The 17,598-nt window shown below is 39.4% G+C and overlaps 2 protein-coding genes across 2 annotated transcripts in view; one reads left to right on the forward strand and one right to left on the reverse strand.

Moving 5' to 3' along the window:
* LOC310955953 (tropomyosin alpha-1 chain-like) overlaps positions 1 to 14,568 on the forward strand; it is a 28,965-nt gene extending 14,397 nt beyond the window's left edge. The window contains exons 4-10 of the mRNA XM_083926032.1: positions 442 to 559; positions 866 to 936; positions 2,047 to 2,122; positions 3,555 to 3,617; positions 3,774 to 3,843; positions 6,796 to 6,874; positions 13,938 to 14,568. Of these exons, the coding sequence (XP_083782158.1) occupies positions 442 to 559; positions 866 to 936; positions 2,047 to 2,122; positions 3,555 to 3,617; positions 3,774 to 3,843; positions 6,796 to 6,874; positions 13,938 to 13,941 (481 nt within the window). The 3' untranslated portion in view covers positions 13,942 to 14,568. The remainder of the gene's footprint in view (positions 1 to 441; positions 560 to 865; positions 937 to 2,046; positions 2,123 to 3,554; positions 3,618 to 3,773; positions 3,844 to 6,795; positions 6,875 to 13,937) is intronic.
* Positions 14,569 to 16,951: 2,383 nt separating this feature from the next.
* ssr2 (signal sequence receptor, beta) overlaps positions 16,952 to 17,598 on the reverse strand; it is a 4,602-nt gene continuing 3,955 nt past the window's right edge. Inside the window, exon 6 of the mRNA XM_083926240.1 lies at positions 16,952 to 17,404. Within this exon, the coding sequence (XP_083782366.1) occupies positions 17,294 to 17,404 (111 nt within the window). The 3' untranslated portion in view covers positions 16,952 to 17,293. The remainder of the gene's footprint in view (positions 17,405 to 17,598) is intronic.

Here is a 17,598-nt window from a genome sequence, read left to right on the forward strand (position 1 = left end):
CTATTTACTAAGGAGAGTCAGTAAGTCACTGCAGAGCAGAGGGACCTGTGTCAACGAGTCACCACTAACTCACCTTGTATTTAGGGTTGAGAGTTGAGAATGACACCTGTGACACAAAAAAGATTATTTTCTCACACAGGTTGGGTCATATGCACTTAGCTTTAGATAGTTATTCAAATGCACTGTGGAAGTTTAAGCTGAAAAAGAAACTACTAGAAGATCAATCTAAAAAGCAGGTATTCGCCTTGAATTATTAAACATTTGTTTTGCGGTTTCTTAACAATAAGCTGATATTTATGATACTAATAATAATAATAATAATATGTAACCTGTGGTCTGTCAATGACTTTTTCTTAGCTTTATAAATAGAATATTAAAAGAAGAAAACACTATTAAACTGTTTGCATGGAAGAGGAAATAAGTCATAGTTTGTGTGTGCAGAGGTATGAAGGTGATTGAGAACAGGGCTCAAAAGGATGAAGAGAAGATGGAGCTTCAGGAGATCCAGCTGAAGGAGGCTAAACACATCGCAGAGGAGGCTGACCGCAAGTATGAAGAGGTGAGTTTTCTGCGGTGTCCCCGGGGGGTGACCGAGAAGCTTGAATGAGAAAAACCAAATTGGCCAACATCTGAAAGGAGCTTCACTGCTGCACTGGTGATTTTTATATCATATTGACAATAATACATCAATAGAGACAGTATTGTTGCTTCATAATATGCCAATGATATGCAATAAACAATCACTACTACTGGTGACTATCAAGGAATTGATTCTGTTTCTATGTTTAAGTGTATACGATGTATAATGTCTTAAAAAAATATATATATATATATATATATATGCAAATATAATGCATTTGTCCAGGTGGCTCGTAAGCTGGTGATCGTAGAAGCAGAGCTGGAGCGCACAGAAGAGAGGGCAGAGCTGGCTGAGGCGTGAGTATCCCCACAGCCCACTGTCTTCTGTTGGGATTTGTCTTTACTGTGTGATTCTTGGTCATGAGGTGAGATCAATCTGACCCCATGACATGGCCTTCCTCACTCTGCAGGAATCACATCTCAATGTCGAGAAACATTACAAATTGAGTTACAAAGTTAAGCTCCTCAGCTGTCGTCTGTGAAAAAATACTTATTCATTTTCAAAAGGAGAATGTTTTTGATGTGCATAGTCCAGTTACCCGCTAACTAATTTGCTAACTTCTGCTCATATTGACATTTTGATTTTAAAAGCAGCAACTTACTGCCCACCTTGTTGATTTAAATTCCTTAAATATGGATAACAGTTCCACCTTACCCATAACATTTAAATGATGCTTAGATGAACATTAATGCAATAATAATGATGATAGGTGGTGTTGTGGTTAGCACTGTAGCCTCACAGCAAGAGGGTTACAGGTTCGAATCCCGGCTGGGGCCCTTCTGTGTGGAATTTGCATGTTCCCCCCGTGTCTGTGTGGGTTTTCTCCGGGTTCTCCAGTTTCCCTCCACAGTCCAAAGACATGCCCGTGTTAGGTTAATTGATGACTCAAAAAAAAAAATTGCCCGCAGGTGTGAATGGTTGTCTGTCTCTGTTCGTCTCTATGTGCCCTGTGATAAACTGATGTCCTGTCAAGGTTGTACCCCGCCTCATGCTGGGATTGGCTCCAGCCCCCCCCCGCGACCCCGACAGGGACAAGCGGTTGAAGATGAATGAATGAACAATAACATATAATACCCTGATAGGGGCCATTCAGCATAATGAGTACTTCACTGCAGCACATTTTGGTTCAAGGTTCAAGTTATAACCTAGGTTAGCACAACAAGATGCAATGCTATCCTTTAGGCTACACAAGAAAACAGAGAAAATGATGGAATACGGGGATGGGTTGAGGAAGAATGAAGGTCTGGTAGTAAGACAGCAGATACATTTTTACTACTTTTACTTAAGTGAATGATCTGACTACTCTTTTCAGAATGTGCACCCCTAGCCATTGTTTTTCCAATCAAATCTAAATGTCCTTATTACCATCTGTATCTCTTCCTTCCCTGAAATCAAAACTAAACCAGTAAATGTGCTGAACTGGAGGAGGAACTGAAGAACGTCACCAATAATCTGAAGTCTCTGGAGGCCCAGGCTGAGAAGGTAGGACCAGGCTATGGAAACCAGCATGGCACGGCATGCTTCTGTTATTCTGCATTCAGATGGCTGACAGATAAAAATGAAAAAAACGAGTGCAGAAACACAAGAAGTGCTCTGTAAAAGGTATAAAGATGCTGAGTGACTTTGACTGAGGGGGTTATTGTTGGGGCACACATGGCAGAAGCTTCAGTCATAAAGAAGAGAGAATTAACTGTGCCTAAAGTGACGTCTGCATTCAGGTCTAAGGAGGTCTGGTGTCTCTGTTTTTATGCGTGGGGTATTCTCCTGACATGGTTTGGGTCTTTTTGCAAGTCTAAGTCAAATCTCTTCTGGTTGTCGTGAGCATTCTGTCATCTGCTGTGTTTATGTAAGGAATTTAGAGGATGTACTGCATCATCACTCCTTTATTAACATACAGTATCAGCGTTGATTAGGGTTTTTTTTTTAGTATGATCACTTTAGACAGGCTATTGCAATCAACCTTCCTGCATGTCTTTGGACTGTGGGAGGAAACTCAAGCAGGCACAGGGAGAACATACAAAGTCCACATAGAAAGCCTTAGATTCAGCCAGTTGCCAGCGCCTTTCTAGTCTTCTGACTACTCAAAGTGCTTTCACACTACTTTTCACATTCACCCATTCACACAGACATTCACACTGATGGCACGCTACATACCATCTAATTTAATCTTATCATTCACACCACATTTACACACCCATGCACAGCATGGGGAGCAATTTGGGGTTCAGTGTCTAGCCCAAGGACAATTCGACATGGGGATCAAACCGCCGATTTCGCAAATGGAGGACGACCCACTCTACCACTAAGCCGCTTTTACAAGTGTTTTGAAGTTTTCTGCACTCTCCATTAGCTTCCTTTTCCTCCTGAAAATGCTCGGCCCTGCTCATTGGCTAAGAAGCAGATATAATTATTATTATTATTACTGTCATGAGCCCACTACATGGCAGGTTAGATCCTGAGGCCACAGCATGTTATCAGTTACCTTGCCTGGCAGCTGGATTAGATAAGACTAGATTATTTTAGAAAACTGATTAATCCTCAATGGAGAACTCTTTTGCCACCAAAATATTTGGTTCCATGTACAGTATGTGTTACCTTACACAGCAGCTGGATTCTCAACATATCACACAAAAATCAAGAAAAGTCTTTAATAATAGAAATTAGACTTAATATGAAGCAGGGTACAGTACCCCTGTTCTTTTATGTTTCTCCTAAACATAACCCTAATAATAGAAATAATTATTTCTTAATATTCTGGTGTTGATTGGAATCCAGGGTTTTTCAGAATTGCCCTTCAATAATTGGAAATGGAACAATGTAAATGTGTGTTTAATTTATTCCCTTTAATTAAATTGATATGTAGTTATATGCCACAAATAGATCAGCATCTGAATAGTGTTGTTTCTCATCACAGTACTCTCAAAAAGAGGACAAGTATGAGGAAGAGATCAAGATCCTGACCGACAAGCTGAAAGAGGTGAGCAAGATGATGATGACCTTAAGATATTGTAAACCCTCAATTTATTCATCACCTTAAAATATGTGTTGAGACACAAATGGTTGACACACCCTTGGATATTTAGTTTATTATGGTTTGTTGACATGGATGTGATTTGTGCTTTGTAATTCTCAGGCTGAGACCCGAGCTGAGTTTGCGGAGAGGTCTGTGGCCAAGTTGGAGAAGACTATTGATGATCTGGAAGGTGCATTGATTACACTATTACCCAATAATACCTATTTAAATAATACCCTTTCAATAAACTGTCCAGAAAAGATTAATATATTACAATAACTTTCTGATATGAGTGTGATAACAAGACCTCCATTTGGTTGGTCACATGATCTTGGATGTGAGAATGGGAGGCAAAGAAACATTTGGAGTAGGCTGTTACATCACTAGCTCAGACACAAAGTAGGGTGAGAGAAAGCACATGGTCCTGCTTGGGGCTTAATCTGACAGCATTCTCAGGTTATTAATAAGAAATGCAATGTGATTGTTGTTGAATAGTAGTGCATATGGTCATTCTGGTGATGGTCACAAGGTGATTGCAGTCAATGAATCAGTCACCTTAGTGGCTGTTTTCTGGGAGTGGCAGTAGCTCAGTCTATAGGTGACTTGGCTAAGAACCAGAGTGTCACAGGTTTGAGTCCCTGTGTGGACCATGAATGGAGAGTGGACTGGTGGCTGGAGAGGTGCCAGTTCATCTCCTGAGCACTGCCAAGGTGCTGTTGAGCAAGGAACCGAACCCCCAACTGCTCAGGGCTCTTGGATTTTTGTGCCTAAACATAGCATTTTTGGAAGGATTGGTAAAACTTGTGGAAACTAATGTGTAAATTGTCATGGGCACCAGGCCTGCTTTACATATTAACCTAATTTTTATAGCGTCATGCATATTGAGTCTTCATTCAAGATTTAGAGCTTGTCATTGTAAAAGGAGTTGATGTCTACTTAGGAGTTGATGTCTACTTGATGTTACGACACCTCAACTAGGACAGTATTCAATCAGGCAGATACTGCATATCAATCGTTATCAGGCTAACTTTAGCTAGCTACGGAGTTGTGAGCGAATACAACCCTGTTGCCCCTCGCTGCTTACTTTGGGCCCAGAAAATGCGCCGTCTAACTAGCAAATGTGGAGTTGCACACGCCCTAAATAAACTTGTGCCATGCACTTTAGACCATGTGCCATAGTCTAAATAAGGTCTGTTAAATTCCAAGCCCAAGTCAAATCTCAACTCATTCATTTGCTATCAAGTCAAGTTGTAAGTCATCAAAACAGTGATTTGAGTTGACATCCTCAAAAACTTTTCATCAGTTTTCAACAGATTAGTTGTGTAGTGTGGAATAAAGCTTAACTGATGTTCCACTACTGTTCAATTCAATTCAATTCAATTTTAGTATTATCTAAAGACACTTTACATATAGAGTAGGACAAGACCACTGTATGACTTATTCAAGATTTACAGAGACCCAACAATTTCCCCATGAGCAGCAACAAGTCGCTCGATCTGTTTTTATTACATGATATGATTTTACATGATATAATATTGAAGCCTTTATGTGCACGACTAGTGAAGACGTAAACTGAGGAGGGACCGTTTCAAAGTGCATGCATGTGGGCCATTTCATAATACTTTTTTTTTTCAAGTACAATGTATTTCAATCTGGATCACAATTTCCTTAAGTCCCATAAGTCCCCATAAGTTATTATGTCCAGTTTTTTTGTGAAAACCAGTCTGTTCATCACTGACGCTTCACACCAATGTAACATTCATCTTGGCTTCCTCCCATTATACATAACCACCCCCAGTTTATAAATAAAATCAGGAGAATTCTGACTTTTATTTTTCCACTAATGTCCCATTCTAGTTCCAGTTTGAAACTCTACTGGGACCAAACAGCTTTTATTTAGACTCAGTTTAGGCCTACTGTATACAAGCGTTGAAGGTTTAAATATATTTTTCAATTAGATTCAAGTACATGGTGAACATAGGGTTTTTAGTTTAGTTTATTTCAAACATGTAATATCATGTTATTAATTTTGTTGTTGGCAGTTAAACTTATAGATAAGTATATGTATGAGGAGTCTAAATGGTAGAAAATAATCTAAAGCACAAAATGAAGCAGAAAAGAGACTAAGCTGAAGCTTCCAGCGTTATACACATACAGATAAACTAATTTAGTTCAATTCAATTTTATTTACAGTGGCAATTCATAACAAAAGTTATCTCAAGACACTTTACATATAAAGTAGGTAAAGACCACACTCTATGACTTATTTATGGTTTACATTGACCCAACAATTCCCTCTTGAGCAGCAACAAGTTGCAATATCTATAATACAATATTAATCCAGCAATCTTGTGCACACAGTGGCGATGAAAACCTTCCCATTAACAGGCAGGAACGTGGAACAGACCTAGCTCTATGGAGGACGGACATCTGTCTTTGAGGAGGAAGAAAAGTAGAGAGAAAGAGACAGACAGACAGACTGGCCGAGGGATGAAAGCATCAACTGTAATAATATCTATAGTAATAAAATGAATATGACTAACAATAGTTATGGCAGTTAATATGGGATGATGTTAATAATGGCAGTTAAGGTAAAAGAAATATGAATAATAATAATTACGGGGGTGAATATGATAGAATGATATGAATAGTATCAATAAACACAGCTAATCATCTCTCCATCATCTCCATTTATCTGAATCAGATTAGCGAACATCACTGTTTTGTTCATAACTGATAATGGAAGTGAATTTACCTGGCTGTTGAGGTATATGGAAACCAAAGGCTGTCCAGATGCAACGAGAGTTGTTTTGTTAATCATATCACTCTAAATCCAAATCGTGTTTGAATTATGATGTTTAAGAGACCAGCTGAGATCAGTTGTTCATAACATTTCATTGTATTGACAGGCCTACTTAAGTTGTATTGACAGGTCTACTTAACATCCCCCTATTTCTACATGGGATGTGAGCATTTAGCCCAATTGTATGTTTCTGTTCTATTGCACTGCCATACATTTAGATATTTTTTGTCACTAAACATTTTATTATCACATATTTCACTATAATAACTTCAGCTTCCTATGTTTTTTTTCCTTTTCCTTTGCAACACACTGTTTCTTGGACTGTGTGCGGACATACAGATGAGCTTTATGCACAGAAACTCAAGTACAAAGCCATCAGTGAGGAACTGGACCACGCCCTCAATGACATGACCTCTATGTAAGTAGTGATATGTGTCCCTTTCCAGAGAGAAGTTTATTGAGCCTGCCAGTGTACCATTCCTTTAATTTGGATCAAAAATAACTTTATTGGAGATCCAACATGGTGACAAGCGAGTAAGAAATGTTAGCAGGACCTCCCACTACAAAATAGTCCAAATCCTGTTTTAAGCTGTTTTAAAACTTAACCACAAAGAACAAAATCCCAGAAGACAAAACCAAACCATAAATGACCAACCGAACGATAACCAAAAAGATTCCTGACAAAAAGGAAAACTCACTGGAAAAAGCTAAGGCTATGCCAGGCACAGATGCTATAGCTAACAAAGAAAATGAGGTAATTAAAGACATCTCTGATATGAAAGATGTTTTCTCCTAAAACTGAAATTCATGACTTCGGAATCAGACTGTCTGAGGCTGAAAATGGTGCAAGCTCTGGTGGACCAAATGGATACTCATCTTCAAAATAGATGATTTGGAGAAGAGAAATAGCCCATCCAACCTACGTGGTAAACCTTCTGGAAAACGCACAGGGTACAGATGCTGTTCAATCCTTGGAAAAGTGGCTACCTGATGTGTTTGGGGCATCATTATCAAGCCCAGTTATCATTAAATGAGCGCATCATATTGGCAGTGCTCCTACTACTGAATAGCGGTATACCCGGGTGCTACTCATGAAGTCCCTGAACCTTCAAGATCAACAAAGAATAATGAGGGCTGCCAGGAAAATTAAAACAGTTAAGTATCAACAGCACAACGTTATGTTCTTCTCCATGGAGGTGCGTGAACAACGTAAGCAGTTGGATGGGGTGAAGAAGCACCTGCAGTCGTTAAACATCTATTACAGAATGGACAAAAGAAAATCTGCAGCTCTCCATTAGATTACAGTAAGGTATAAAATTTACATCACGGTATAATTTGAAGCACTAGACGGTAACAGTATTATATTACGGTATATTTACAATTACAAGTACAAGTTTGAGACTCTTGTTTTTTAGTGAAGTATTTTCTTTTCTTGCTACTTCATACTTCTACTCTGCTACAATCAGTGGGGAATATTGTACGTTTTACTCCAGTACATTTATCTGATAACTTTAGTTACTAGTTACTTTACCGATTAAGATGTTTGCCTCACACTGATATACAGTGAAGATCAAAATTAGAGAACAACTAATAAATACTTGAATTTTTTAGTGTCCAGAATTTGATGGAATATCCACTGTGTCTATACCACTGCTGTACTGGCATGTTTTTTTTAAATAACCAAGGCACTTCAACAAAAACCTTTATTTTGTGAAAACAAAAAAGTGATCAAATTAGAGAACAGTAACCATTGTGTACAAGAGGCCCAATCCTGCTGCAGAAAACATCCCCCAAACCATGACACTTCCTCCTCCAAATGTAACTGACTACTTTACACACTCTGGGTTCAGTCTTTCCCCAGTCCTACGCCCAGCATAATGTTTCCCATCTGTGGGATAAATTAATCTGTGTCCTTGTAAAGTTTCAATCTTCTTGAAATCCCAGACTGTGAACGCCCAACCTCATCCTTTTGGCCTTCATCTGAACAACCTGCTGTCTCAGGGTTTCAGTCACCTTAGAGCAGTTCACCATCTTGCAAAGGTACCAGGAGAGCTGCCAGATAAATAGGGTGTGTCCAAAAATGAAGTCACTTATCACCAGGTGCCAGACTCACACCAATTACTGGGAGGGATCTGAAAGTGTTCTCTAATTTTCATCACTGTTTTTTTCACAAAATAAAGGTTTTTGTTGAAGTGCTTTGGTTATTTAAAAAGAAACTTGATAGTACAGCACTGGTATAGCCACGAAATAAATCAAGTATTTATTAGTTGTTTTCTTATTTTTCTCCACTGTACACTCTTTGCAGAGTAAACTCACAGGCCTCACAGTGACAGCTATAAACAAACTTGTCTGTCCATTCACTGTACAATTGCTGGTTTTCTGTGTCAACCTTTTGTTTTTTCAAAGTAGAAAGAGACTTCATTGTGGGGATTTATCCAGACTGAAAGACGATTGCAAGAACAATGACAGGCGGAGAGGAACTATGAAGAAGCACACAAGTCAACATTGGCCACTATAGCCAGGAATTACTTAGTCACATACTGTAGGCTTCTCCTCAAAGGGACAGTAAATATTCTCTTGCAGCCAGGATCCACAAGCAATGTGTGATTAGGTCAGAAATGCTCTGCCGGTAACATGGTAGAGTAAGAATACATACCGTAGCCATATGCCTACAGTCCCACTGTCTATACCGTCTATGCCGTCTATGCCGTCTATTCCGTCTATACCAGGGGTGTCAAAGTGATCCAGTAAAGGGCCGTGTGGCTGCAGGTTTTCATTCCAACTATGCAAGAACACATCTGACTCGACTTACTCAATCACCTGAACTGCCTTCACACGGTTGATTTGTTGGACCAGGTGTGTTTTTGCTTGGTTGGACTGAAAACCTGCAGCCACACGGCCCTTTACTGGATCACTTTGACACCCCCGGTCTATACCATCTATAAGGTCTATACGTCTATTCTGTCTATTCCGTATATAACGTGTATTCCGTCTATTCCATCTATACTGTCTTTACCATCTATTCCGCTATACCGTACACCCCTACTCTCTATAAGAAGTAGATAAACTCATTGGAATCATTCACCCAGGGGAACAGGGAGAATAGTAGGAAGTAGCAGTAGGATAAACTCTGAACTGTATAAACTTTTACTGATTTCCTATATTATAGTGATGTTAAGTATTCACTTTAAATAATTGAACTCTGATATATTTTTATATCTTTTAGATCTAAAATCCTAATACCTACTCTGATGAATGTGAAAGATCAATCTGGAACATTTTCAGGATATAAAGTCAATCATTCTAAATCTTCAATAATTATTATTTACAAGAAAGGAAGAAATAATCCAACAGTCTGGCACCCTTTCACATTATCAACAAATGGATTCAAATACTTATTAAATAAATATAAAACATAGTCCCATGCAATTATGACCCCAGTGTTGCTCATATAAAGGATAGCTTGAATAGATGGATTTCTCTCCCCCTCACATAAATAGGCAGAATCAATGTTATCAAATTCAACATCATCAAAATTTTTATTTTTGTTTCAGCCCCCATCAGCCTTATTCTCCAGCATGAAAAAAGCACTCATACATTTTATTTGGAATATAAGATGATCAAGACTTTGCTTAACATTACTATACCTACCCTATGACAGGGGTGAGTTGCAATTACCCAATCTACTATGGTACTTTACAGGAGCCAAAGTTAGATCAGCACTTTTCTGGTCTTCCAACCCTTCAAACCTGCCATGGATCCGGGTAGAGGAAAAGAGTTCTTAAGGAATATCGCTGGACAGATACCTTTACTCTAACTCTCTTAAAAGGCTTGAACAGAATACAACCAATCACTTTGTTAAAACCACAATTGTAGCTTGATATGAAACGCAAGAGATGTCTGGAGAACTAATAGGGTTAACACAGTTTTCTCCTGTTTCTGTTGATGCAATGTTTACACCAGGTACATCAGATCCAGGGTTTAGACTTTGAGCTCAACTGGCTTTACAAAAACCACCCTTTTTCCTTTTGAAAATATTCAAGACAATTTTGGGGTACCTCAAACTAATTTGTTTAAATATTTTGATATAATGAGTTGTATTCACTCCAGGAAACTATCATACCAATGCCCTGCTTGAGTTGCATTGAAGAACTGGCAAAAGCAGACCCTCATGCTAAAGGAAAGAAATTCAAAAATCTATATTAAATTGCTAAGATCCTCAGCAGAATCCTCACATTGTAAGAGAATGGCCTGGATGGAAGATCTTCAGACAGACATCACAGAGATGGACTGGGAATGGCTCTTATATTAATAGCAGATTCAAGCTGATCCAATACAAATGGCTTATGAGAACATACAGTGCATCCGGAAAGTATTCACAGCGTTTCACTTTTCCCACATTTGATTACGTTAAAGCCTTATTCCAAATTGTATTAACTTAATCTCTGTCCTCAAAATTCTACACATAATGCCCCATTATGACCACATGAAAAAAGTTTTCTTGAGAGTTTTGAAAATGTATTAAAATTAAAAAACAAAAAAAAATCACATTTACGTAAGTATTCACAGCCTTTACCATGAAGCTCAAAAGTGAGCTCAGGTGCATCCTGTTTCCACTGATCATCCTTGAGATGTTTCTACGGCTTGAATGAAGTCCACCTGTGGTAAATCCAGTTGATTGGACATGATTTGGAAGGGCACACACCTGTCTATATAAGGTCCCAGAGTTGACTGCATGTCAGAGCGCAAATACCAAGCATGAAGTCAAAGGAATTGTCTGTAGACCTCAGAGACAAAATTGTCTCGAGGTACAAATCTGGGGAAGGATACAGAAAAATATCTGCTGCTTTGAATGTCCCAATGAGCACAGTGGCCTCCATCATTTGTAAATGGAAGAAGTTTGGAACCACCAGGACTCTTCCTAGAGCTGGCCGGCCGTCTAAATTGAGCAATCTGGGGAGAAGGGCGTTGGTCAGGGAAGTGACCAAGCACACAGCCAAGATCTCAAACGAGTGGCTTCAGGACCACTCTGTGAATGTCCTGGAGTGGCCCAGCCAGAGCCCAGACTTGAATCCGATTGAACATCTCTGGAGAGATATGAAAATGGCTGTGCACAGACGTCTCCCATCCAACCTGATAGAGCTTGAGAGGTACTGCAAAGAAGAGTGGGCAAAACTGCTTAAAGAGAGGTGTGCCAAGCTTGTGGCATCATATTCAAAAAGACTTGAGGCTGTAGAGGCTGCCAAAGGTGGTTCTACAAAGTATTAAGCAAAGGCTGTGAATACTTATGTTTAAATACATTTTCAAAACTCTCAAGAAAACTTTTTTCACGTGGTCATAATGGGGCATTATGTGTAGAATTTTGAGGACAGAGATTAATTTAATACAATTTGGAATAAGGCTGTAACGCAATAAAATGTGGAAAAAGTGAAACGCTGTGAATACTTTCGGGATGCACTGTATACCGTATGACTCCTGAAAAATCAATCAATTTAATCCTGATACCCCAGACACCTGTATCAAATGTAGAACAGAGAAAGAACCCCTGTTTTATATCTCAATGTGTAAAAATGTCCAAGAAAGAGTATAATCAGAGCATTCTCCTCCATCATCCAAAAAGAAATCCCTGTACGCCCAGATATACAGTTTGTCCTTGGTATTATCAGCAATACTTTAACACTTAGGACACATGAAAGCAAATTTGTTGACATCTTGCCTAATGTACATAGAATGTCTTATTGTTAGACATGAGACACAGAAAACTGTTCATTGTCCTTCTGTGAACCTCTGGATTAATGAGCTTGCTTCAGGCATAATGGCTGAAAGGCTTACTTATACCATTAAACATAAAAGTCATGTCTTTCATAAAATATGGAAATTATTTCTTACATTTCTGAAATCAAAACCTGACAACCTATGTTAGAGGTGAACCAAGCAAACAAACTCCAGATATCTAGCAGGCTAAGTATCGAGAGCTGTCAGGGACTCCAAGAGCCAATGAGAGTGCAAGACACGGGCCGGTTGGAGACAAGAGGGAGGGGTACCTGTCATTTTAGGGTGAATTCAGGTAATAGAGAACACTTTTTTGTATGTGCTCCAGTAGACTTACCAGTGACTATCCAGTGATGTTTCCAGTGATGCTTATTTTAGGCCTTTTTTAAAAAAATATATATTTATAATACATTTTTATGTTGGAATTAAATGGGAATACACAATGTTTTAGAAGCTAAACACCTTCAAACATACCATGACCCCCTCTCTCACTCAGGCGGCATGTTAAGGTTTTGTGGGGCAGCTTGTTTGGTAAAGTGGGATATTCATTCTTGGATTAACAAACAATAACTTTGTTACTTCCTGAATATAAAACCTTTTTATTAAAGAAGGAACACCCATGTTATTTAATGTTTAAGGATAAGCTAATCATTTTAAAAGCCATTTCAGTTATAACACTGTAATAGAATTACAACACAATGATAACATGCAATCATTTCATTTCAAACACGGACTTTAAAAGTCGTTTGTAAACCTAGCCTAATGATGGGCCCACCTATGTGTTAGTGAGCTAATGTCTCTATCTGACTGTGGTTTATAGACTACAATACTGGGTGCTTGGTTGGGGGAAGGAATCAAGTGTGTGGTGTGACATGCTGATAACAGTTGATTATATTATAGCTTTATAGTATAAACGTCACCACATATAAAGTCATTACAGTGCTTATTTGTCCCACATTACCTGAAGTCATCCCACTGTATGTGTGGCAACTGACAGACCCTGCTGCCCCGGGGATTCCTCCTGGTGAAAGATCTTGTAATTGGTGACTCCTTGTTGCCATCATTGCTGGTAGTGAAAAGTTGTGCGGTGTGAACGCCTACAGCAAACTGACCACTTTGAAAGTCTTGTAGTGGGAACTTGGCATAAGCCTCAGCTCGTGACATTTGTTCTTCAAAGACAGTCAGTCTTCACAGACACAGACCCCCAGGAACAAAAGATATGGTATCTACTAGTCGCAGAAGCCTAATCAGCCTCTGATGCAGCGACAGCCACAACTAAACACCAGCATTTATTCAATCAATGTGAACTAGTTCTCTTGAATAAAGGGGACATAAAGGGAGGAGTGCAGTTTTTTAATGTATCCAATTTCCATAACTTTTATCCAGACCCTGTTCATTAAATTTGCAAAGATGCAAACCAGGATTTGCAACATGAGATCATTTCTCCTTTATCTCATTATGACAAGATTCACTGATCGAAGTGACAATCATCTGTGAAATGTGGTGCTACCACCCAGTTGCTCTTTCTGAAACTGCTCCCTGGTTGGTTACTGACAAGGACTGAAAAGCTCAGCTATGACAAACTCTATTCATCCATGAATAGAGTTCAACGGCCTTCCACTGATTGTTGTGTTGCTTGCAATGCCGAGGCATGCACGGTTAGGTAAGACATACACTTCAATGCCATCTCTTGCTTCTTGTGTTTTCAGCTAAACAACCAAGAAGCTCCACCATCCTGCCAGGCTGTGGTCTCAAGTCTCAGCCGCTCACTGCTCCTCCTCCCCATCACCCCTCCCTGTTATTCCATCTCATCTATCTTGCCTCATTCCTCAACTGTTCCTCAAATCTGTGTGTGCCTGTTGTTCTTTGTTTTTAGCAATTTCGTAATGTATCTGCTGAACTTGCTACTTTGGTCACCAGTGATCTAAAAGCCATTGTTAATTGTATGTCTGAGGATGTTTGTCTGATTTCACTCTTCATTGCACTTCTGTATCAACCCTGCTCTATACCAGAGTTAAACAAGAGAGGGAAGAAAGCTGGAGTGAATGCATCTGTGTTCAGGGCTCTTTCTGTTATACAATGAGTGAATGAATGAGAGGTAAATATCATGCCATTTTATTTGAATTGAGAATGAGGTAACCAAAGAGGTTGAGTTGGGCTGACTTTGGAGTCTTGGTAGACTTGGTGAGTTTGAGATCAACACAGCCTGGGGAGGGCTGTCTGTTAAGTCCAGTTCTGGGGAAGCAAAGACCTCGCATTGTAGTTGTAAGGAAGTTGTTAATAGAGGTTGAGGCTTAATTTTATTGGAGATGGGTTAATAAAATGGTTCTGAAAACTGCAGTCACTGTTAAAACTCTAAAGCATTCTATATTTGAAAAGACAAACGTTCTGAAGAAGACAGATCACATTCTATTCACAGTTCTGTAAAATCATATTCTATACCACTATGGTTTTGTATATACAAATAGCTAGCTGTTGATTACAATTGAAGAGAACAACACTTAGAACCTTAAAATGGGAGTTTTGTAAAGCAAGCCTTTTCAATTGAATTATAATGCTCGGAAACAGCTTGGGTCCTTGTTCACTTCCTGTCAGCTGATGTCATTGACATACACTGCAACCAACAAACCTTAACAGAAGAGAATTCATTACTTCAGTGACAGCATTAGAATGAAGCAGAGAGCTTTACCGTCCTTGTTGGCACTTCAGCAATGCTTAAAGTGTCCGGCAAAGTCCGGCATAAATGGACCCATGCTTTTTTCAGCATGAATATACATCAAATAAGCTATCTAGACAATTTTTTCTGTTGACAGTGAAATGCCAGAGAGATATTAACAGTCAGACATGGCTAACTCTGAGTAGCTTGGGGCAGTACGATGAACGTATCCAGAACGGCATTCTTTAACCACTAATACTGCTCAAAACAACACCAAACCTTTGCAATAGCATGGGTCGATTAGTGAATGCACTGGAGTTCAGTTCAAGGAATAAAGTATTGAACTGAACTCCAGTGCATTCGGTAATCTGCTTGTATGGTCTGCCTCTCAATAAGGACATAGCCAACTGCTAAGGCTTGTAGAATTGTTGAAAACTCTTTTTTTTAATAAACTCCAGGTTCTCTAACTACATTGTTGGTGCTTTGTTTTATGTGTAGGGACTCGTTTTATGCTACTGTGGAGATGTGGGGCTATTTTGCGCAGTATTAGTGGTTAAAAAGCTGTTTTGGATGCGTTTAGCGCTCCGCCCCAGCTACTCAGTGTTAGCCATGTCTGGCTGTTAGTGACTCTGGGATTTCTCTGTTAAGAGTTGATCAATGAAAAAAATTATCTCGATGGCTTATTTGATGTATGCAAGTGCTGAGTATTGGGTCCAGTTATGCTGGAATTACACTTTAAAGACCTTAATGCACAGTGTCTTCTGAAACATATTCTAGTTACTGTAAAATGAGAATGTTTGTGATCAAGTTGAGCAAAAACAGAGTCCCACCCACCAGATGACTCATTTTACAGCTAAAAATAGGCCACACAATAAGACAATCTGGATTCACTGATCATTGCTGCCCAGTTTCACAGTTTGTTCACAGTTCGAGAGCAGTCGTAGAAACTGTTAAACAGCTTCCTGATAGCATGCAAGTATCCAACTCTCTGTGCACACTCAATCCATTGAATATGCACAGGATATGTGGAACAAACTGTAAAATATGCTCATGAAAAACAGCTTAATTCCCCATGCACCAGTGAACTCCCAGTGTGTTTGACAAATAATGCGCACACAGACACACACACTTCTGGATTTCCTGGCCATGTTTAGCCTCTTTAGCTGTCATATAGATAACTCCACATTTCAGACGTTTTTCGTCCTTTGCAACACTTGCGACAGTAATAGAAACAGGGTGTCAACAAAGCTCCATCTTAAAAAACTATATTCACGAATACAAAAACACACACACACAAAGAAGCTCTGCATTCACTCACACAGCTCGTTGGAGATGAGCTGCACCTCACCTGTGAAGTGGATGAGAGCAGGCGTCAGGAGCAAGGGATGGTGATAAAAAAAACTGCAGTCAAGCCAGTTTCCAGCCATTCTCATCAGTCTTCAGTTTGTTTTCATTATGAATGAGAAGAATATTAAAATGCTATACAGGCGATCTGTTGTTGAGATGATCTGTAATCTGAATGCATTTAGTTTCTGACTACTACCGCCTTAATCTTGTGAGGTTATCGGTGCCCACATGTGCATGATGTCAGATCAAGGGCACAAATCTAATCAGCATGCATTGTGCAATCACAGGTGACTGATTCTGAGCAGCTCTGGCTCATCTCAAACAAGCCTATCATGGAACAATGCTGCCCTTTTTTTTTAATGCAGGTGTTTGTATGTATATTTGTGCAACCAAAGAGCACCTGAAAGGAAACCATTCCATTTTTACTAGTGCCATCCAACAGCACAGCTACAGTTCTGTTGTACATGCTCATAACCTCAAAGCTCCGAGACATTGTTTTGGTGCCTCAGCCCCTTTTCAATGGCCTTGGAACAGGCGCACCAAAATAAAAAACAGATTCACCGACAAACATAAGCTGCTATCGTGTGCAGTGAGGTCCGGCCATTGAGGACATCAGAGGAACTTTGTTAAAGGGTTCATTCTAAATGACCTGCCTCAGCGCTTACACATCGTTTTTTGTGGATCCATGGAATATAAACATAACCTCCAATCAGACACAGCTTTAGAAAAAAACAGCTTGTCTTTATTAATTTATCTTGAAGTTCACAATTACAAAATGCAAGAAACCATTTGCAAATGTCCAGGAATGCCAACAGCTGTAGATGAGAACAGAAAACATTCATGTACACGTTCATGGTTTGGAAACCACACTGAAACCGCTTTTTAACTTTTTTTGTTCTACTTCCTGATCCAAAGTTCTTTATCACGCTGCTTTGATCAAATCACTGTACTTTACTTTCAACCCCAATATGGGTTATTTAGCTATTCAGAGATCCTGTGCCCACTTAAGCCTTTGACTTCAATCCCCACCCCAACCCCAGCCTTTAACCCAGCAACCTCTACTCAGTTCTTCTTGGCCTTTGGCGAGTCATACTTCCTCTTGCTGGAGTACCAGAGGAGCAGAGGGATGCCAATTGAGGGCAGAGTCATCACACCAAACGCAGCCCAGTCAAGCTAGAAAAAGGCGACATGGGAAAGTGAGTGAGTGGTCAAGGGTTTGAAAAAAAAAACTCTTCATTACAATGCTGTGTATGAGAGTTTGTTGAAATTGAAGAAGAGAAAAATTATATTTGCATCAAGGTTCTAAAAGTTCAGGTTTTGATTAAGTGTGGTCGTTTTGCAGGCTATCGTTTTTGGTGCTGTTAAAT

Source organism: Echiichthys vipera (genome assembly GCF_963691815.1).
Source record: "Echiichthys vipera genome assembly, chromosome: 13".
Taxonomy (NCBI): Eukaryota; Metazoa; Chordata; class Actinopteri; order Perciformes; family Trachinidae; genus Echiichthys; species Echiichthys vipera.